We start from the raw sequence: 23042 nt of genomic DNA, 5'->3' as shown, positions 1-23042 counted from the left end.
ACTCCACTGGCTGCAGTCCTTCCTTCAGGCACAGTCTACGTGCAGCAACTGATCCACAGCAGGAAGAACTTTTAAGCCAGAAACAGGCTGCCTAAAATCCAGCAGCACTTCTGCATCTCACGTGCCAGAGAACAGGTGTAGTGCAACACCTGCACAGCCATCCACCACCTACCATGGAAACACAGCAGATACTCCTCCCTCTGCCCCGCTGGGTTCACTTGGATGATGCTGACTGGAAAACTGTTGGTGGAAGCAGCAAACACAGCAGAGGCCAAAGTGTGGTCATTTTTATCAAGGAACTCTGCAAAGAGAATGGAGAAAAACACCTTGATTGACACCAATGTCTTTTTCCTGAACTGTTTTAGAGCAGCCCCACCAAAAGAATCTGTGGAGCCACTTGGAGCATTCCTCAGGAATTATCTCCTACCCTCCAGCGTGTACTGCTTCATCTCAATTTCATAGAACTTGTTGGTTCCAATGATGATGCTGTAAGTGGTCAAATGGATGCAGCTGCAAGGCTCCGAGGTTTCAATCTCCTGGAAAAGAGGACAGTATGGACAGATATTAGTTCCCTGTAGCAGTTTACAGATAATGCTTAGTCTGGAAGATTGTAAACTGCCACATATGTCTTTATAAAGAGAGAGATGGCAACGTCAAAGTCTCAAACACATATGGAAAAAAACCTCTCGTTAAAGGAATTGTTTTGTTGGAAGTGATACTTGCTTGAATACAGACTTGCATATCAGCTCAGCTCCAGGTGCTAAGCCAAATATTATCCTCTTCCTTTTGGAAGAATATGCTGTTCTGGAAGACACTTGTCTGCTCTGCAGCTCAGTTTTCTGGAGCAGTAGGGAGCAGCTCCCTGCTTACAGTAGGTGACAGCCATGCCAAGGACTGCCTGCCTGGACAGGGCTTGGAGATGACATAAGACCAGGACTGAGCAGTTGGGGCTGTAAGACAGGCTTGTCACTGGGAAGTTTATCTGTCAGAACTGCCCCAGCTGCAGTGTAGCTGTGCTGGAACAATCACTTCCTAGCCTAGAAGTCACCATGAATCAGGGCAGCTGCTGGAAAGGTAGACAAAATTGCCCAGACAACTGCAGCAGGACTGACCCCAGTCAAGTCCCAAACTCTTTCTAACCCATGGAGCAGAACTCTTGTCAGTAGGCATGTCCATGATCCTCCCAAGAGCATCCTGGCTGTTAACACTCCAGAGATCAGCTTGATGGTTCGTTAAGGAAGACAAACATAAACAACGTTCCTTCCTTCCTTCTGTGCACAACATTACACAGAGATGTTGTCCAAGACCTGCCTTGTGATTGCACAGCTAGGAGAGCTCTGCAGGTTAGCCTGACACAACACACAGATGCCCAGATCTTCTGAGGACAAGATTCCTTGCATAATTCCTAGCTTATCTGGAAATTTAGTTGGCAGAAAAGAAGAGCATATTCTGGGCTTGCTGCCATCTTGTTAGGATCTAAATTCAGTTGTCTGGATTAGTGGAGATAAGGAAAACTTGCCTTCTAAAACACGCCTTTGCATGTTCCCTTGTCAAAGGACAGGGCTGTACATCCTCAGTAAATCCTGCTGGCTGCTGCTCCATTGTGAGCAGGAGTTGGTATCAGCTACAATGCCTGTAGATGTTCCAGGTTTGCACTGTTTGTGCCAAGACATGTCTTTCCTCCTCAGGAGGCCAGATCTGCATGACTGTGCCCACTGCTTCCCTCCTGCAGTGCCCATGTAGCACTTGGTGGGAATAACAGCCTCAATCAGGCTGTGAATTGAACCAGTGCCTTCAAAGCCACCTGCAGATCCTCACAGGGATGTGTAGTTTGACTGGAACATCCCTTAATTTGTGAATTGGAGAGGACATGAGTTTCTGGGTGCCATAAGGCTGTTTAAACTCTTTGTTCTGAGGAGAGATCCCTATTATTTTGAGGCTTCCCTCTGGTTCTATATGAGCATATAAAATTTATTCCTGACATTCCATTGGAGTTGTGTTTGAGAAGAGCAGTGGGTCAGATGCTCTGTGATCTGCCTGCAGCTGGCTGAGGGGAGTTGCAGCAGTTCTGCTTTCCCTCCCTGCATGGCAGAGAGCAGCAGGACCTGTGCAGATTCCACACAGGACTGGGGCTGCAGGTGGCTGGGGTTTTGTACAGAGGAGGGCACACACAGCCACGAGAGATCCACACCTTACAGCCTTGTTTCCTGCCAGGAGAAAGTACACATGTACCAGGATAAGTAGGGGAAAGAGCTGCCTATCCTGAGATGGAATAACACCAATATACCCTTCAATTTTCACTTGTGCAGTAGGACAAATTCAGACACCCATTGCTTCCACAGTTGCAAAGAAGAGTGAAGTAATTTGTTATGGATTTCTCCAAAGACAACAGAGGTGAGGATAATTAAGAGAGCTGGATAATTAAGAAAGCCTTTTTTGGGACCAAATAAGTGAGGGTACAATTACAGCTGAATCCAATATCTCAAGAAGTCACAGTTCTGTTCTGCATCTCTCCAAATATGCCAACTCTTATTAAAGGAAATTGCTGCCTACTCCACTTTGAGTCAGTGCACAGCGCAATTTGTTATCATTTTAGCTGGCAAACAAGTGTTCTCATGCATGCAAAAAGGTTCTAGATGTTTGTTTTAAACAAAGGTTTAGTGCACTCTGTGAATTACCTCAGCTGCTGCAGGGAGTTACTAAGCTCACCTTTCTGATACAGAACTTGCTCAAGCTCTCGTTGTATCTCAGAACCACCACTTTATTGGGCATGGCTGCACAGATACAAAGAGTGTTCTCAACCTGGAAGGAAGATAACAAGCACAGTTCAGGATGGTAATACAGAGTAAATTCTATTGCTGAGCAAGTGAAACGGATCCAAGTTACCTCTTGCCACAAAAAGAGCTGTGCAGAGATAAGCAAGTACAATTTTTTAAAAGGGTAATTATTGTGAATTCATGGAATAATGAAAAGCCTCTTCACATTCTCAAAAAAGAACGTGAATTTAAATGGCTTCTATGATCTCCTTTATACTTGGAAGAAGTTAATAAAAAATTAGAAGGTTTTCCACAGGAAAGGGATTAACGAATTCAAATAGGTCAGGTCTACATTTCAATCCCTGAAACTGTTATCTTAAACATCACCTTGAAATGAATGGTGTTCAGTTTGTTACCAAAGTGCTCCATAGAAGTAGTTGTTAATGAGTATGTTATGTAGTTGTTATGAGTTGTTATGGTTAAATGTTCCATTACTAAAACCAGTAATTTATGTAAATGTCAAGAATTAAAGTGATGCAAACACCTAAGGAAATCTGCTGGCCTGGGAACATGGCATTAAAGAACAAACAGAGGATAGAATTCACTAATTATAAATCTCAAAATTACAGTCAGTGGTGAGGAGGCAGTTGTACTATGCTCTGCTGGATTTCTTTTATCTAGCAGTTTAGGCTACACCACCATGGCATCCTGGCTAAATTTATCCATATTAGTAGCAGATTCCCCATTCTGTCTCCAGCTCAGCCTCTCTTCAGCCCATACACTCTTCTTATTTGAAGAAAAATATTTAAAACAAGAATATAGACCTTGGATGTGTTGCCAGTGGAATAAAGATGCTGATTTTACTAATATTAAACTCAGAGCAGCCTAAGGGGAGGTCTGGAGGCACGAGGGAGCTGTTTCCTACCTTGCCAGCAGCAAAAAGGTGACATCCTTTGACAGCCTCAAAGATATTTGGTGAGACATCGGGTTGGGCTGGGAGGTGAGACTGGGCTAGAGATTGCTTCACTTTCTTTACATCAACAAGACACAGAGCCCTTTCTTCTCCTGGAAACAAAAATGGTTGCATTTCATCAAGGGAGGGCTCCCTATTCTCTACAAAAGTCTGTCCTGTTACCTAAGCAGCAGCTCCTCATTACAGGCTGTTACTGTGGAAACAGTCACAAGGTACCATGTAGAATTCATCCCATATTATTCCTACTCAAAGTGAAACAGAAAACTTAGAGAAACCGAACCCCACGACAGGCAGTAAATCCACTGAGAGAACAACCATTCCCTCCGTGAGTTATTAGTGCTGCTAAGGTCTAGCAGATCACAGCAATTGTGGCCTCATTAGGACACCATTCAAAATTAGCCAGGAAGTATTACTTTACCCTTCAGAACTTCTTAAAGTACAAGATGTTTTAAGTACAAGACGTTTTAACCTCTCTGTGCCAAGAGAATTGGCAAGGGACTTCCAAGAAGTGGCCTAATAAATTGCATTAGAGCCCAAACACAATTCTTCTCAGAAGTCCAGCAACAGACTAACACAGCCCTCTCCTCATTATGTGTGAGACTTGCTTTGTTCTGTACCACCCTGACACAAATAAAGCATGGACAGCTTAAATCCTTACAAGGGGAAAAATGCAGAACAAACAGAACAAGAGAGAAAATTTGTTTTTCATTCCCTACAAATGTCATATAGACACTTGATAATTTGGGCTTTCAGCTTAAGATACACCCTAATGTTCAGCATGCCTACATCAGTGTGGGAAGGATTATCTCTGGAAAACCACAGATGGAGACATTAAAACTTGTGTTCCTTTCAGAAGGGAATCTTAAATCATGACAGGAAGTCCCAGCTTTGTTACATGGATTAGTATTTAGGGCAAGAGAGGTTAAGAGTTACTGGCCCTATGCCACAGTGATCACATCGTGGTCCTCAAATGGTTAATTAAAAAGGTGATTAGGAGGAGAGATGCTCACTAATCAGCTCAACCCTTTTCAAATTGGACTTGCAATGATGACTGACCTCTAACCTGGAAATGTTTTTTCTCTGTTTCTTCTCTCCCTCAGCTTTGGAAACAGAGAAATCACTTTCTCTGGAAGGTTTAACTGAGCCTTCATGCCCATATCCATTCACCAGCCTCAGACCAGGCTGTGTTAACCACAGTAAGTGACTCCTGGCAAATACTGACAAAGGACCAGATAAAAACCTGTGATGAATCCAAAGGCCACCTCAGTGCAGCACAAAGCCAGTCCCATCTACTCCCTGCAGGGAGGTAACACACAGCCCAGTACCTGCTATCATGAGTAGCTTCTCCAGGTCCTTGATGAGGTGAATTTGGAAGACGGCACCCATTCCTGGGATGTGTGTTAAGGAATTCTTCAGGACATTCAGGGCATAGAGACCTTCCTCTGCCCCCACCAGCACTACCTACAACAGGGGAAAAAATAGCACTGCATGAGGTGAACAAGGAATGCTCCAAGAGCAAACTTGGATGACACCCGTTGGCAGTGAAGAGAAAAAAACCAAACCCACAAGCAAGTGTGTAATTACACCTATTGCCATCAAGGCACCACTTCCATGAATGAATTATCCACTCCTCAGAAAGGCCCCACTGAACATCATCATTACCTGGTCACTGAAGGGCATTGTGCAATTTATATCCAAACGGTCTTCACCCTCCAGCTTCAGCAGGGAGTTTCCAAGCAGTTTCTGCAAATAACAAAAAGATATTTTTTTTTCTTGTTGAGTTAATCTTCATTTCTTTATCTGTGAGCATTTTAACAATGTAAGGTCATCATTTCAGACAGGCAAAAAGCTTGGCTTTTTCTCAGAAAGCTAAAAGTTGCAGGGATGCCTCCTACAAAAGAATTAGTAGACTTTTATCTACCTGACACACAGTAAGGCAAACCAATCAGAATTATCCTAAGCTCACACAGAACCCATTATTGCCCCTATCCTTTCCATTTCCCCCAGTCTCTTACAGCAGTGCAGTGGAATTTTCTGAGGGGAAGGATTTAAGGAAAGTACAAATGTTGGTGGGAGCATGTATTTTTCTCACAGACAAAAGGAATGTGAGCCTGAGAAAAAAAAGAGAATTTCCTGCTAGTCAGATATTCCCTGCCTCCAGAGCTAACATTCACTTACACGATGCCATAGAATCCAATCTCCCTTTACCAGAAAACAGAGTTTTCTGGTACACAGTGTGAAAAAGGCTATCCAAAACCTAAACAAATCTGTTTAACTTCTAATTCCTATTAGGAATAAAACAAACTTAAAAACACACACACACCTCCCCCACAGTCAAGAAACAACAAAACCTCTGACTCCATAAGTTTTTGCTTTTCACTTTCTTTCTTTATTTCTTTGCTCATTCCATGAGACTGGATTTAAACCACGTGCTAACCACTCTTTCTTCCTTTGCTGGAATTACAGAGATATTTTGGGATTCTCTTACTACACTCCCCATGTCTTTGAAGGGTATCGTAACATAAAGCATCAGTCTCCCAATGAACTAGTTCCTGGTGCTCACATTGTACCTCATAAGGCAGAAGCAATAACTTACCTTCAGTTAAACCTCAGTACGTCAAATACCGAAAAAATATTTTTCAAAACTCTGCTCCCTCCCAGAATATTTTATTATTAAACGAAACTTTCATACTCACAGCATCAGCCTCAGCTTTTTCTCTGGAAACTCTCCCACCTGCCACTATTGATTCCAGTGCTGTGACCCAGCGCTGTTTGTCAGGGAAGCTGGGTGCTAACAGGTAGAGTGTTCTACCAGGCCAGCAAGTGGTGTGTGGATGAGACTCCAATTTTAGGATATATGGCACATCTGAGATGTTATATAGATAGAATAAGACTTAGATTAGTTTTTGGAATATTGTCAGTGGACTTAAAATCAACACCTTTCAGCCTCATCGGAGAGAAGTTGTATTTATCATGACATGTTACCATGGCAATTGATACACTGGTTTCTCCTTTACAGGTCCTGCACAGGCTAGCTACTTACAACTAAATATTAGCTGGATGTATGCAATCCATACATACAATGCTCTCTTTACTAAACAAAAATAATGTCTTGCCTTTTATTCAAAAGAGAAAGAAATTCCATTGTGGAAAAAAAAAAATAGAAAACCAGCCAGTTGACTAAAGTTTTCCCTGTACTGATTAAGAAAAATCTGTAAAAACTGGTTATGGAAACCTTTGTTTTTAACAATCTGTATCCTTTAATGTCAAAGTCAAGACATACAGAATCTTATCATCAGTTCTATTCAGTACATACAAATCAACACATCAACATTTTTTTCATAATAAGAGACTATACATCCCACAGTACTTCTAAGTTAATGGCTTTCTGGTGAGAGCACAATGGTGGCATGAGGTATGACACATCACACTTGATAGAGAAGAAATTTAAATAAACCGAGTGTTTACGCTACAGATCTCTGGGAATTTACTTCCATTTGGGTGGATGATCATATTAACCACAGTTCAACTACCACGACAGAAGCAACGGCCTGCATGTGACCAGATCTAGAGTGCTGAGCTATTCCCCCAGTTCAGAGAGAGGTAACCTCAAAATTACAGAGTTACAGAATGGAAGTTAAAGGGAGAATATTCTGTTCAGCCAAGCAGAAGGCTAAGTGATGGCAAGCCAGATGAAATCCATTTGACCTCATCTACGTAAGATTCTCACCTGTCTTTGCTGTATTGGTAAGCTCAGTAGCTCCTACAGCTCCATGAACAGTTACATCACCATCAGGAAGGCAGAGCTCAAATTCCTCCAGAGGCCTTTGTCCAGCTGCAGGGGAATGGGGAGGCAGATTAGGAATGAACAAAGAGGTAGCAAGAAAATAACTGTGACAGCAAAATGAAGTGGATGCACAATAGATGTTTCACAGCTGGATTATTATGACATGCCAGCTAACAAAATGGTTAAGGATCTAGAAAAACAATGATGTTGCTTTATTACTGGAGATTTAGCTAAACTAGATATGACCATAGCAAACAGTAACAATCTTTAAGCCTCTCAACTCACCAAACAACATCTGAAGATTAAAAAATAGGTTCTTCCTAGAAATGCTAAGTTACCTTCTCTTGCTTCTGCATCATAAATGAGCACTTTGGTTCCTTCCAGGACAATATACTTCCTGTCCCAGCCCTGTTGCCCACGTTTATTATTCCTGAAGGAAACAAGCACAAAGCCATGTTGGACTTTCTGCTCAGATCTTACATAAAACAAGCATGCAACTCCTACAAAGTTCAGTGCAGCAATTGTAATTGTAGTGGTGGTAACTGTAATGCCCATGCAATGGGCACGTACCAATTATCTCATTGGAAGAGCCAGGATAATATTAGGAACTCTTCCAAATATTTCAGCACCTGATATGGCACCAAGATTCCTGTTTGTACCTTGGCACTTTCATCCACCCCTCGAGACGCAGACTGCTGCTTGGCTCCTTCAGCTGCAGACCAGGAGAATTCATTTTATCCCGGCAGAACGCTTCGGAGAAGTGCGTGGCATATTCTGCTGGCAGCCCACAAGTAGCTGGCAAGCAAGTTGAGCATTTTGGGTGACACATCACCTGGCATTCTGACAAAAAGGACAGGGAAAAACTTATGTTAAACGACACAAAAATCATGACGCAGCTGCCTCGACTTCTACCGCGCGAACCCCGGCTTCTCCAAGAACCTCCTTCCACGCTAAACCACCAGATGATTTCTAATGCAGAACGTTTGCACCAACTAGTTTCAAAGCCTTCATATCGGTCCTTTCTTCAGTTTGCACTGAAAATCTGTTCTAGCTGGCTGTGGATCTTCCTCCCCCCCAGCCCCGCCGTGTTTGCCCCCTCACCCAGACACTTGGACGCCTGCCGGCCGAAGTGCACCGTGTCCAGGCACACGGCACATTTGGTGGCCCTCATGTTCAGCCCCACGTTGAAGCGATGGGGGATGTTGTGGTGCATTCGCTCCTTCAGGCGGCGGCTGTACTCTGCAAGGGACAACATTTCTCATCAGGGGGAACACTGGGAAAGTTACAGGAGGTTTTGGCAGCTGAAGGCAGTAAAAAGTGACACCATTTATCTGGGAAGGCCCTGCTGAACACAGATGCTATTTTCCTTTGCAATTTGCACATCTTAAGCTACGTTACAGCCTCAGGAATTACCTTATACAGGTGCACAGGCTGCAGAACAGACTGTAGAAGTGTAACAGCAGATGTTTGGTGCAGCAAGGCTATGTCAATCAAAACACCTAAATTTCAAGCCTGCACTCGGATGTGCTAAAGTAATGTCTCTGCTTTGCTCACAGCTAATAAACCCTTCCACACCTATCCTGGGTAATCAATACACTTCTTCCTACAGCCTTCAGGCTGTAACACCAGCCCCTGCACTCATAAAGCATCTTAAATCCCTGTTCAAGGCATTGTCTTTTACTGATGAACATGATTCTCTTCCCTGCCCATGACCTGCCTCTGAGGACATTTCCCCATGGCAATGCTACCCACCCTCACAGCACCCTGGGCCTCCCCAGCTCTCTGCCAGGGCTGGACCAGTCTGTGGATTCTGGCTTTTTCCAGCTGAAGGCTGGAGGTCTCAGTTCAGAGTCTCTCTCTGGAACACTGGTTAACCAAGAATAAATGAGCAGAGCCCTCAATCCCTTACTTTTTTCTGGTGATCCCTCTCCCCTTCATTCTCAAAAATATGGAAGGATATCACCTTTTTCTAGTTAATAGGATACTAATGTCATCTTTGACCTGGTATCTTCCTTTTATGCCTAACCCAAGTCTCTTCCCTTTGCCAAAAGTCTTGATAGAAACTTTCTGTTTAGCAGAACAAATCTGCAGACAAGTAAAAATGTTAACTGCTAAGAAAACACCCATAAATCCTTTTGTCAATGCAGGGAGTAGAACAGAAAACACACTCCTTTGAAAGAAACATGATCTTAAAACAATTCATGCTAATAATTACTTCCTTACCAAAGTTTTCAGAAACATATTATCCAAACAGAATTTCAAACCAAAAAAAATAAAAGCAAAACTCATCACCTAATAACCCTACAATGAAAAAAAAATGGGGTTTGGAGTTAAAAATAAAGAGATAGCATTGACATGGTAGAGAGAAGAAGTTGGCCAGGAGCCTACCCTCTGGTGTGGAGGATTCCTTCCTGCGGCTGGAGGGGGGAGCCAGCAGGCTGATGGGAGTGGGCTGGTGCTCCGGGGAGCGGACTATGGCAGACATGATGATCTGCTGCCTGGCCGTGGCTGGAGTGGATGGATGAGGGTGGTCGGATATTTTCCGATGAGCAGCTACAGACAAGATAAATGCCACCTCAGTTAACACAACCAACACCACACACTCGCTCACAGCAGCGGTTCTGTGCGACCGTTCAGTTACAACCCGCAGAGCAAAGCGTAGCCCTATTGCATCTTCACAAGAGGAGATAATGATTAAACAACACCAGTTACTGCTACAGTGGCACACAATTAAAGGCACGTTTTCAGACCAAAAACGTGTGTCTCCTTCCAGATTCACCTTTTCTGTTAACCCCTACCTTCTTCACGAGCAGATCTGAGTTCAATGCGTGTTTTCTGAAGAGCCTCCTCCAGCTCAGCAGAACGAGCCTTCTCCTTCTCCAGTGCCACTTTCAGCTCATTGTATTGCAGGGGAACCTGTGTGGGTAAAGAAGGGTCCTCTTTCCGCCGACTAAACAGGCCCTAGCAACAGAAACACACAGACAACTCCTAACTCCTAGCAAGAGATGGCTTAAACTAGGCAAAGTGACACTGGCTAGTGTCAGTCCGGCCAGAGGGCCTAATGGCAATTCTGTTATGCTTAAGGATGGATTTTTAGTTCAAATTGGCACTGGAGAGAAAATGTTGAGATATGGATTCATTTAAAGAGGGACGTACGTTACCTGTCAGTACTCACACCTGGAGTTTCCGAAAGCATCTAAACAGAGGATCTCAAAATATGTGGTTAAAATTAAATTACTTAATTCAACATGACAGAACAGCTTATGACAAGGATGTGACACAAGTCACATCACCTGACTAATTAGTCCTATGCTGTGACTACAAGACAACCACTCTAGATGCACACTAAGTTCATACACATGTAAATACTTACCATTAAAATAAAAACATGCTTAAAATTCTGTATTCCCACAGCCTCACTGAGGTGGAGCTACTGGGTTGTAGGAATAACAAAATACAGGAAAGGCCACAAAGAACACATTCTGCCTAGTGAAGTTTGCATTCAGCAACTTGGAGTGGTCTTAAATGAGGACACATTTTGTTACACAAAGGAAGATAAAACAGAATATTAAGAATACACAGCACATAACTAATCACAAAACCATTTAATTCCGTGCCTCCTAAACCTGTTTCACCCACCTTTTTCTTTTTTGCTGGTTGGTCCATCTTTGCCTGCAGGAAATCAATGAGTTTAGTTTGCTGAGAAATAGTGCCCTCCATTTTCACTTTTTCATGGGAATAGAGAACCTGTGAACCACACACACGTGTAAGAAATTTCATCTTATCAGAAGAAACAAACAGATAACTCAATAGCAAAACAGAGCTAAAAAACAGTGTAAGGAAAGTGTCAAACAAACGGTAGAACATTCTAAAAGCTCAGAGGGAACCAGGCAGAGTCCTGCCCTGCTTCCTCACCCTCACCTGAATGTTTTCCAGCTGATATTCCAGGTCACTCCTTTCAGTCTTCAGGAGATCTGCTCGGTCCAGAGCCTCTTGCAGACCTTGAGTCAGGCGGAAGATGTGATTCTTCTGCAGATCCATTTGCTGCTGCAGCTTTGCCTGCTGTTAATAGGAAAACAAAGGCCAGTGTTTTGGGGTTGCTGCTTGCTTGTTTGTAAGTAAAACAAGTAAAACAAGTTAAGCATTTTACTCCTTGTAAAAGAAGCATCATTGCAGAACTTAAAAGTAAACAGACACCTCTTTAAAAGCTGGAAAATTACAACATTCTAGAAGATTCCCTTCCTTTCAGAGTGCATTAAAACTAAACAAGCATTTCTACGTAGAGTATTTATATTAATCTGTGGCAGTGCCATTTCTTTCAACTGCATGTTCAAGTTATTTGCTTTTTTGAGCACTTAAAATCTTGTAATTGTTAATTAGACTGCACATACAGAATTGTTAATTAGACTGCACATGAAGAGTTTCTTGATACCACTTTCTCAAGCTCTCTATACAACCACCAGGAGCCATCCCAGTACTTTGTAATAATAAATTAAAAAAATAATCTTTACTGTAAACCAGGCTAGTCATAGTCACATGAGATAAGGAAAATTATGGCCAACTGTTTACATCTTTGTCTCTAACTAACAACAGAAAAGGGCACATGACAAACTACTCTTTTAGGATTTACACTTTATTGATGAGAAAGTCCCTGAGAAGGAAAACCACGAACAGCCATATGTAATAAAGCAAGAGCCAGAAATCTTCTGTTGTGATGCATAATGGAGTTCTCAGCTCTGGGGTACCCTGACAGTACCCCAAGAAGACCAGAAGACTCTAATTGCCCATAACCACCCTTCCCCTGAAATCCTCCTCTGCACCCTTTTCCCCCACCACCCGGGACTCATTGTCTGTTCAATGATTCCCTGATACAGTGCAGGTGTGTGACCTTGGATCTGACTCCTGTGACCCAAATTAATGATGAAAAAGGGCTGTGAGAAGCCTCACCTGTGACCTCCACCTGTGCACTCCCAGCACATTGTCTAAAGAGCTGGCTTTAAGCTGTGGTCCTTGCACTTGGCCTGGTCAGAGCTGTGCCTGGGCACAGACCTGGCCTAGGATGTGCCCCATGGCTACAGGCTTCTGTAATGGTCACTGAGCCACCACTGAACCTGGGTACCTTCCCCAAACCTGCTCTGCTCTTCTCCTTCTGGTTCTGTGGGTCTGTGCCCACTGGGTGCAAGGTCCTGTCCTTGCCTGACGTGCTGCCCCCACCTTGGCTTCCAGCTCACCTTCCCCTGAGGAGCAGTTCACTCTTACTGCTCCCCAACACAGCCACACACTCTGCAAAGTTTTAAGTAAAAACAACTCCCCCACCTTGATTAATCTCCCCAGTTATACAGGAGAAGGATGGATGTGTAACACTTATTCACAGAACCTCCCCCCCTCAAGATGTGGAACCTTCTGAAGTTCTAACATGAGTCTCCAAGGTTACCTCCTCCAGAAGTCTCTGCTTGAGCTCCCTTTCTGTCTCAAGCTTCTGTTGTAAACTGCGAGCATTCATCTCCAACATGGCATGCTTCTTCTCCAGGTCATTGAGCTAGGCAGGTGGGACAGAGGCTCAGGATAACACTGAACACTGATAAATAGAGCATTCCACAATCCTAAAATCCAACTGCACCAAGCACGTGATAAATAACGACATAATTATCCTTTCCTTACTTGCAAAAACCCAACCAAATGACATTTTGGAGTGTTCAAATGCAGATACCAAGTTATTGAAGGACTTCATCATTCCAGGTATCATAGGCTGCTTTTGCTTTAGTCTTTTTCAGAGGTCTTTGGCTTGAAGATAGAATTCTATTCTATGACCTCCATTTTTTTTTAATTTGTTTTAACATCTTGAAAAAAGCTGCTCGAGGCCACATTTCTACAAGTAATATCAACAGAAAAGTATTTCATCTAATTATAAAAGTCTAGGGTTGAAAGTTACCTTATCAGAAAGGCTCTCTGCTTTGAGCTTTTGTTCCTTGAGTGCTTGCTGGAGGGCCAGAATCTCTGCCTTGTGTTCCTTGACAGCCAGTTCTACCACCTGGCGAGACTCAGTAATACGCTGATCTGCTCTCACTCTGCATTAAAATGGAAAATAATGTTACCTAACTCCTTTCAGGCTTGACCTCTCCCTGGTGTGCAGTGGTATCAATAGCTCTTTCAGGGGTTGCCTCAAATTCAAGATGTTACTTTATGAAGCCAGACTGTTTGCTGCAACACTTTTATATTATATAACTCTGTTCCTGCCCCTGCTAGAACTACAGCCTTAAAATTTCAAGACCCCACAGGAAGAGTTAGGAACAAAGACTATTTTTCCATATAATAAAGTAGAAGATAATAAATCAAGACATTTTAAAAATTACAGTGATAAATACCACTCCCCATGAACCTCTCACTTGCAAAGAAACAAAAGGAACAATATCACTGGTGAATGACTATTAACTAATAAACCATTTTTAGAACTACCTCACAAGATTTTATATTTAGTTCCAACTCCCATATCCTATGCTAAATATAATTTTTGTACTAGCTTCTATAGAGCATTTTCATAAAAGTTAATAAAAGGGGGAGGAGGGGAGAGAGACCTGCTCTGTTTCTCAGTATCCAGCATCCTCTGCAACTCTCTAACTCGACATTCAAACTGGGACTTCTCATCCCCTAGAACATTTCTCCAGGCTTCCCACTGACGCTCTTTCTCCAGGAGTTCATCATTCAGGGCCTCCAAGTCCATTACTTGCTCTTCCAGCATCGTACATGTTGTCTTCAAGGCCTCCATAGTCTAAAAATAAATCCTCCTATCAATTCTCACATCCCACATCAAGCGTGCACTTTAAGCTTCAGCCTTACCATTTAAATTACAGCACATGCAAATTGGCAGCAAACATAAGCTGGTAAATCACAACCCATTTATTTCAAGGCTCCCCTACGTTCGCTTGCGATCACCGATAATGTCAGTTCGGTCTCATTACGAACATTTTGAGATTTCCAGGGTCACAGAATCAAAAATGAATAATTCTAAATATCTTCAGATATTTAATTACATGCTAAATATCTTCAAAGTGCAAAATTTCTAAGTAAAATTCTGTAAAAACACAATGGGAAATACCAAAAATTTCCATTCACTAAAAACGGTTCTGGGAAGGGAAGGCTTACAGGCCCCTGGAAGCTTATTATTCATTCCTTATAGGTTTCCAGATTTAAAAGAATTTTTTGCCTTTCAGATAATTAGCCAGCTATCACCAAGAGATCATGCCCCAGACTTGGAGAGCCTCACCTGTTTCTGGCTGGTGAGCTGCATCTCCCTCTCGGTGATCTCTCGGCGCAGGTGGTCGACTTCGCTTCGCAACTGCACAACCTCATCGTTGGCCCCCGAGGCCTCGTCCAGTTGTTTGGACAGGAAGAAATTCTGGTTGTTCAGTTCTGCATTGTCTTCAGTGAGCTGGTTCAGCTGCTCTTCCAAATCCGAAATCACCTGGAAAGAAAAGCAAATTAAATTACATGTCAGTGAGTACAGGTCTGTGAATAAGTGTTCTCGCACAGAACAAGCTTTTACACTTTTTTCAAATTTAAACAAAAGTAAATGGTAGATTTTTATGCATAGGAGTGTACTTCACTTAGGAAGAGGGTTTTGTTTCTTACAGAAAATAACCTGTTCTTTTTTTAATCTGGTTCAGAGTACAAATATGCTGCAATACAATTTATTATATGAGTGAACTGTCACAGCTAAAGCACTGGGTTGGGAGTCAGGAGCTCTGGTTGTATTCCCAGCCCTGCTGCTGACTTACAGTGCCTTTGCCAAAGCACTTTCCTTTTTTTTTTGCCTCAATTTCCCCTAAGAGCAATGAGGTCAATACCTCTCAGGAAGGCTTTCAAAGAGTGGTATTGAAGAAAACTGATTGAGAGGTGCAGTGGAGGCACTAAAACCTGATGGATACCCCTGGGAATTGCTTGTATTATTATATGTAACACTGTGTGTAACCAGGAAAGGCAGAGGAATTTTAAGGAATATAAAGTAGCAGCATTATGGATGGGACCACTAGGAAAGAAATTACTGTGGTAACACAACAGATTAACAGAAAACCAGTGAAAAGAAAAAAATGCCTTTGGGTGAAGTGGAAACACTGTTTAATCAGAACAGCATTCCACTTAACACTTTAAACCACTTTTCCTTTAAATTTAAAGAAAAATATAAACAACAGTGGGCCATTTTCACATTTGATTTTTATGAATGAAAGGCCTGAACACAGGGTGGATGAATATGTACCTCCTCCTAACTCAAAACCAACGTCACCACAACAGAAGAGAAAGAAATCTCAGTATAATCTTGAAATCAGCTTCATAAAAAGAATTTCAGAAACTGGTTAACTCCATATAATTCATATTCAACTCTCAAAAATATGTTCTAGAGGCTTTTTTGCCTGGATGTCAAAGAAAAGTGAATAAGACACTTCATTAAATGGGAAAATAATAAAACCCCAGAGCACAGTTGGCCACACATTCAAATTTAAATATCCCAATTTCCTACACAAGCCAAGGACTTAAATATCTAAAGCAGCAGAGGATAGAGCACACAGCTCTTCTCAGCTCTCTGGAAATATGACAGCCACTTCTTTTTGAAGAATCTCTAACACAGATTTTGGCAGCCTTTTACCATGCCTCTCCTAGACCTAAATTACCAGTATTTGGTTTTTAAACTGTAAGCAGAAAAAGTCCAACAGGCATTACTCCCTGCTGGGTGAAGGGGAGTTCCTGCCACCCATATGTTCAGGGTCGAATGAAGATGATTCACACTTCACAACACAACATTTCTAATGAGAATCTGACTGTGTGCTCCTTCCTGAGCACTCTCACTGCCCTGCTCAGAATCCCCATTTTATTCTGGGTTGTTTGCATCGAGCTTTCCGAGAAGGCAGCCCGTGTCAGAAGGATGTGTTAGTGTTTGTATTGCTACCAGGAGAAGAACTTAGATATCTATTTATATAAACAAAAAGGAGCAAAAGAACATTTGTTTTTACAGTGTTTTACCTACCATTCTTCCAACAGCTGAGATCTCAGCTAACTGCCAGATAAGAAACTTTCTTTTTCTTCCACTTGTTTTTATTTTTATATTTAACTACATCATGTATCTAAGCAGTTTGAAGATGTATTTTATATATATCCATGGTTTCTTCCACATCTATTTTATATATTAATACAAGTACTTCTATAAAAATTATTAAACTAGCTTTGAAGTACAAGAAAGAAGAGATGAGGGAAACACAAAATGGATAAAGTTACATGCAGAGTTAATGTGTCAAACTACTTAATGAATTATTAAAACTGGCTGCATTTCAAGTTGATTTAATTCCTTAAGGGCTAGAAGTTGAGCTCCCATTTTCTTTTATTCTGTGTTCTGAGATTTTGACTTCTTTTCCTGAATATAACTAAAATTAAACCCAATCATTTTATATTTCACTACTACATTCTACCTAGCAGGATATTTCTGGAAAATTTCAGACAAATAAAACAGTTAAGAAAGGAGGGTTCCAGAAGAAGTGATTTGATCTCCTTTCTTGAGTGTGTATTTACTGACAATTCCAACCTAAATAATGTAATCCATATAGATTGATAGATTTAATTTTTTTTAACTAGAGAAAATTTGTTCTTCTTGGTACAATTTTCCATTTTTCATGGGGAAAGGAGGAATCTGTTAACAAATCCAATTTTTAAAAGCTATCTACAGCTATGTAGAACCCAACAGAATGAGAGAGTTTATTAATACTATAAAGCCTAAAGAGTAATGGGTAATACTGACACAGGAAAATGGGACATGGTGTGATATAAATGCCTGTCCTGGGGTCCAACAAAAAAGAAAATACAAATCAAAAAACCACATTTAATTGGAAGTGTTGTCTTAGGCATAAATACATAGACACAACCTATGCCAGAATCCTGCACCTGGAAAGAGTTAATAGCTTTAGGTATTTTTGGTTTTCAGTTAAGGAAATCCCCAGGCAAAAAAAAACCCCACTAAAAAAACAAACCCAAACCAACCAACCCTAAGCTATTCTGAAGGTAAATTTGAAGTATATGAAAGGAAAGTCTGCAAGAAAACACTATTAAATCCTTTAGAAACATATAATATAAATATAAAAATCTTCACATTTAAAGTTTATAAAACAACTAAACACTTGAAAGCTTGGAAAAGCAATCCTAGACCATCTAGGCCACTGCATCAGCACTCACAGAGCAATTGGAATTTTCTCTTCAATTTATGCACATCTTCATCACAACTAATCCTTAAAACAGAGATATCACCTAACTACACCACGCTCATCTTGGCAGATTGTTCACTACATGCCACATCTAAGCACTCAACTTATCTTTATACAGACACAGAAGACTCTGCTAATTTTTAAATATTACAAAACAACCCAAGCAGAGCAGCTCCTCAGCAGAAGGGACCACACACTGCACAATTCCTTCCCTGTTGCACAGTTGGAGGAAAGCAGGGTGTTCCTCTAGTGAGACTGAGCACGTTCCCAGCTGTTACACCTGGCTCTACAAACCTCTCCAGCCACAGATCAAATTAAACATCAGAGCAACAAGCAGTCAGGGCCATGGTGATTAGGTTTGCATATCAGACACAATGTACAGAACTTATTCCACGTGTTCCACGGAGCAAAACCGCAGGCAAAGTAACGAGGAAAAGGAGAAAAAGGAGTTTTTTTTATAAACTAGTAACTGCAGCTTGCAGACTTCTCCATACCCTTATTCCTTCATAAAGATGTCTCAGTTCTCAGATGCCACCAACGAACACGCAGAAAAATGCAAGGACACAGCAAGGGAAACTCTTTTGGGATGCTTTCAGCAGCATGTTATTTGGAGCTTAAGGTAATTCCAGACTAATAGTTTTCCTCTATCCACTTCCAGTCCTCCCCATCCCCACTAATCTCTTCTAGAAAGCTACCTGTCAGAAGTAAATAGGAAACAATAAAAAGCTGTCTCTCAGCCCCAAATTATTGTGAGGAGGAAGCAAGAGCAGACATCAGACTTGCTTTGTCTCACATCTGGACCTGAGAGATGAAGCTTTTCAGACAGAGAAATCCCAGCGCTGTAAGGGAGCAGAGCACCCAGAACATGGCTGCAGAGAGATTGTGCCATTTGATCCATTTATAACAATGAATCCCTCACTTTCCTCCCCTTTCCATAGTCAGACAACATCTGTGCCTTGAAACACACCTTATACAGGGATCTCAGTCTCCAAAAACCCATCATGGCTTGAAGGACATTGCTCTCCTGGGGAGCTGCAGAGCAGTAGGACACTGCACTGCCTGCATTCCTCTCCTTCCCACACCAACCCAGGATTAAAACACACAGTCCCTGGACTCCTCTCCCAACCAGGAGCCTCATCCTCAAATGAAATTATGAAGATGCTGTCCATGGTGTAGGTCCCATTAACCTCTTTCACAGCAACACCCCAGAAGACTCTGACTTTTTTAAAGCTACAGAAATTCAATCTCTGCCTTTAACTGGTATGTGCCATCATATTTTCTGTGAAATGAGAATCAGGATAACCCCTCCCACCCAACAGCAATTTTCTCTTTTTTTTTTTATAAATTTAACAAAGCCATTTATGTTTTTGCCTGGGTATTAGCCTTGTTACAGTGGGCAAGATCCCTTTACTCTGAAACATAATTTAGCATAAAGTATATAACATCTTTGGATATAATTTTGGAAGCTGTCAAGAACACAGACTGTTCTTGCATGCCAGCTCATTGAGCCAATGTGGAATCAGGATCTTAGACTGAAGTCAGCAAGACTTCATGCATGACTAAAATTATACATGTGTCTGATGAGCTCACAGACTCACTGCCTCAATATCCAATCTCATGGGCAAGTGCAGAATCAAGCCTGTTAATGCTTAAATGGGAACACAAGATGGCAAAAGAACCTCGAGGAGAGAAGATAACCTTTATTTTATTGGAGAAAACTTGAATAAATGGAAATGCAACATCCAATTAGTGTTAAGAAATTCTCATTGCTAGAGTAAAAGTAAGTCTGTACCTGAAAAACAAGATTCAGATAGTGGTTCTCTACTATTTTGCTAAGCTGAGTGTAAATACTTTATAGGATTCTTTTCTTCTAAATATTTAAAGACTTTACTTCCTGCTTACTGAATGTTTTCTTTTTGAAACATTTCTAGTATTATTTAGATAACTTAGTTGTATTTTTAATTTTACACATGTTGATGATCCCAGAACAAGCCATAATTCAGAGCCATCTGGAAACAATGGACAAATATGTAAATTTACCTATTTAAAAATGCCTTTTGTTTCTAGATCTTTCTCTGGTGGCCTGGAAAATACTTCCAACTTCTAATACTTCAAATGGATCATATTTTTGATAGAATTGATGTAGGGAACTAGTTCTTCTCCCTCAGCAGAGCTGCTGGATGAGCTATCCTTGTGAGAAGTCTGTGATAAAATACTACCCTCTGTGTGTGCCCACAAGCCCTGTGTGTGCAGCAGGTACAACAATTTACAATTTTTGTTGTAATTAGGTATCCTGCTATTTCTTGCTCAACTGAAAGACAGAGAAAGCAAATTTTAGCATTTTCTTTTTGACCCATCTCTTTGAGAGATGTCACAAGGGGAAACAATGCAGAGCTATCAGAGCAACTGAATATAAGTTCACAAACAAGGCAGAAAGCATGACCAACACCACAGCAATGGTCTCTGTGTCTCTGACCCAAAACCAGCAAATTTAAAATTAACAAACAGGAGAACCTAAAAAGATATCACCTTGCACAGAGACCTCAGCAAAAGGAATAACAAGTGTGCAATAAGCATACAAGGAAAGCAGACACACATTTGAGTTAAGCTCCAACCAGAAGCTGTGACCTTTGTGAAGCTAGAGAGACAGAAAAAATACCAAAGAAAGTAGATTAAGTATTTTTATTTATCTTTTGAATACTACAAAAGTACTGAAGTAATTCAATATTTCAATATTTTTCCTGTCTAATCTTATTTTCATAATTCTTATGCTGTTTGAGGCTTCTCAATAAGATCAAATAAAAATAATTCCCTACCAAAGTTTGCCAGACTAGTTCAATGAGTTTGTATCAGCTTAAAAAGGATATCTTTTGAGAACTTGCTGAAAGAATAAACCCATCCATTGTCGTGCTGTATAAGTAGCAGCATATTACAATTATTCCCTTGGAGAGCTGTCTGATTTTAAAAGGAGTATAAATTCTAATCACCTTCAAGTGGAACCACGTGGTCACCAAAAAGTACAGCCTGTATCATACCAGTTACCATCAGATAAACACGAGGCTGAAACATCTGGTGAAGGCACCATAATTAGTGTCCCCTGACCCTCACTGGCAGGAGAAGATTGCCCTGATTTCCTCTCAGTGCTCCTCAGCAGACAGGATGGACAGCTAGGACCAGTCATAACACAGAACAGGAAAGTTTCTGTCCATGGTCAATTAAATTATACATGGCATTCTCCTGGGCTGGAAAGAGAATGTATGATGAGCATGTATTATTCATTTAGGAACTATTTAATTAATTTCTTATTGATGAAGATGTCTGATCCCACTTATCCCACTGAAGGGCCTGACAATGCACAACACTTTTACAAATCCTTTGATGCAGAACCTTTGAAGCTCTCGACATTCTGGAAATGTTATGGGTCACTCTTTACTGCTGGAGCTTGTTCACCACACTTAGAGACAAAGTGTTACTGGATAATGAGTTACAGACTCTGCAAGGTAGCCAACCCTGCAGAGAACAGAAGCCACTGCTTCCACATCTGGTTTTTGCCTCCATGGAGATCACAGAAGTGTTTGCATAGAAAGCTGCAGTTCTGAATGAAGGGCAAGGTATAGAACAAGAGAAGAGAGCTATGGATGTAAGATATGTGATGACACACATGGAGCTAGAGGATCAATCTAAGAAAATGAAGAAGGGAACAAAAAGTAAAGATTCTTGTGCAGGATTTCTTCATCTCTGGATATTTTATGAACAGAAGAATGCCCTTGCTTAAGTGCTAAAGAGTGAGGAAAACAGAATGACTCTCCTCTTGAAAAGGTATTCTTGGAAGATGGAAACTTGTACAGATACTAAGTCCAACAGCATGAAAAACTGAATTTGAAGAAATCACTGGTAGTAGGGAAACAATCAAGATAAAAAATCCCAGGATTAAGCCCTGCTTACAAGGTGGAGAAGGAGAAAAAGCCCAGAGGGATCAGCAATCGCTGCTGATCCAGAGGACTGTGGTGCTCATCCAACACTTCTGTAATTCATGTCATTGGAAGGCAGATGCCCTCTTATCAACCATCATAAACAAGTGTGAAGATTGTTAAACCTCAAGAATCCCTGTGGATAGACAAAGCCCTTGGACATCTGTCCTGGACTGATGAAATGAATCCGAAAACATGTCAAAGATCTCAAGGTGAAAATTCAGATCCTGGAGTCCTCTCTGCACTTTGAGCAGGCAACTACATGTCAACGTGTTATTTAGAACCTTAACACTCCTTGCCTCTTCAAATAGTGTCAAAATCCTCCTTAAAACCCACTCTGGCCTAGATCTACAATGCAGCTCAGGATTTGGACAGGTAGATCTTTTCTTCTTGTGAGCAGAAAAGATCTGCACCTACAGTCATTTTTTGCAGCTGCTACACCATTCTTATTAGCTGCACTGCAATGAGATATTTTAATTTACTTTCTTCTCCAAAAAAGAAGAATAGTATCAATTTCATGATCAGACTAAAACCTCAAAATTGAGGTTTACCTGAAACCTAAAAGAAATCAAATCCAATCCATCCAGGTCCTACTAACACCTTGAAGCCAGAAGTCCACATTAGGAACTAGTGTCATCAAGGATTAAAGGAGGAAATTGTTTGTTTCATTATCCTTAATTTCAAAATAATTCAATGATCTGTATTTAATACTCACTGTGCAGCTATTACGAAGGGCTTCAAATTTACGCTGGATTTCATCTCTATGTGCCTAAAGGAGGTAAGAAGTTAATCATCAATTTTTCATACATTAGAATTCGAATCCAACAGCTGTTGCTAAACAAACTGCAGAACAATCTACCAGCAAGCAAAGTTTGGAAGGCAGATGCTGCAGGGTATGAAAGCACTTTGCAGTGGCAAAGAACTGATTAGCAAAAGTCACATCCTACTCAATCAAAATACACTTATGGCTCCCAGTCCTGAACTGCTTTAGAAAAATGTACAAACTCAAGAATGGAATTATGTAACAACAGGTTCCTTCTGAAGTGGTCAGCAGAAGACTTGTTGATCCCATTTTAAGTTTGTACATTCTTGACATTATAATTTGAGCTGGTTTTACTTCCATATCCAGATTGGTATTTCATAGAAAATAAATACTGCATACAATTTAATGCTTGCAAAGAAAAGCTATAATGATACAGTATGCAAGCCATCCCAAACAGCTCTGCCAATCTACCTGAATCCTACCACAAAGTCCCTTTTAAATCCCGAGCCTCTCTAAAAAGCAGTGATAAAACACAATAATCAATTCTT

At 41.1% G+C, this 23042-nt stretch overlaps 1 protein-coding gene across 2 annotated transcripts in view; it reads right to left on the bottom strand.

The window, feature by feature from the left end:
• The window catches only part of CIT (citron rho-interacting serine/threonine kinase), a 71736-nt gene that overhangs the window by 6449 nt on the left and 42245 nt on the right, over positions 1–23042 (bottom strand). For both annotated transcript variants that reach the window (XM_018081963.3, XM_018081964.3), the window contains exons 23-42: positions 22447–22500; positions 14781–14978; positions 14092–14285; positions 13449–13584; positions 12951–13055; positions 11438–11578; positions 11156–11263; positions 10315–10477; positions 9905–10069; positions 8618–8755; positions 8176–8356; positions 7855–7946; positions 7460–7564; positions 6426–6595; positions 5392–5472; positions 5055–5190; positions 3682–3821; positions 2710–2802; positions 428–536; positions 173–301 (exon numbers count right to left, since the gene is read on the bottom strand). In XM_018081963.3, the coding sequence (XP_017937452.1) occupies positions 173–301; positions 428–536; positions 2710–2802; positions 3682–3821; positions 5055–5190; positions 5392–5472; positions 6426–6595; positions 7460–7564; positions 7855–7946; positions 8176–8356; positions 8618–8755; positions 9905–10069; positions 10315–10477; positions 11156–11263; positions 11438–11578; positions 12951–13055; positions 13449–13584; positions 14092–14285; positions 14781–14978; positions 22447–22500 (2638 nt within the window). The remainder of the gene's footprint in view (positions 1–172; positions 302–427; positions 537–2709; positions 2803–3681; positions 3822–5054; positions 5191–5391; positions 5473–6425; positions 6596–7459; positions 7565–7854; positions 7947–8175; positions 8357–8617; positions 8756–9904; positions 10070–10314; positions 10478–11155; positions 11264–11437; positions 11579–12950; positions 13056–13448; positions 13585–14091; positions 14286–14780; positions 14979–22446; positions 22501–23042) is intronic.

Source organism: Manacus vitellinus, unplaced genomic scaffold (genome assembly GCF_001715985.3).
Source record: "Manacus vitellinus isolate BGI_N305 unplaced genomic scaffold, ASM171598v3 scaffold_58_pilon, whole genome shotgun sequence".
In the NCBI taxonomy this organism is placed as follows: Eukaryota; Metazoa; Chordata; class Aves; order Passeriformes; family Pipridae; genus Manacus; species Manacus vitellinus.
Note: the sequence above shows the minus strand (reverse complement) of the source record. Positions and strands in the feature narration are given on the sequence as shown.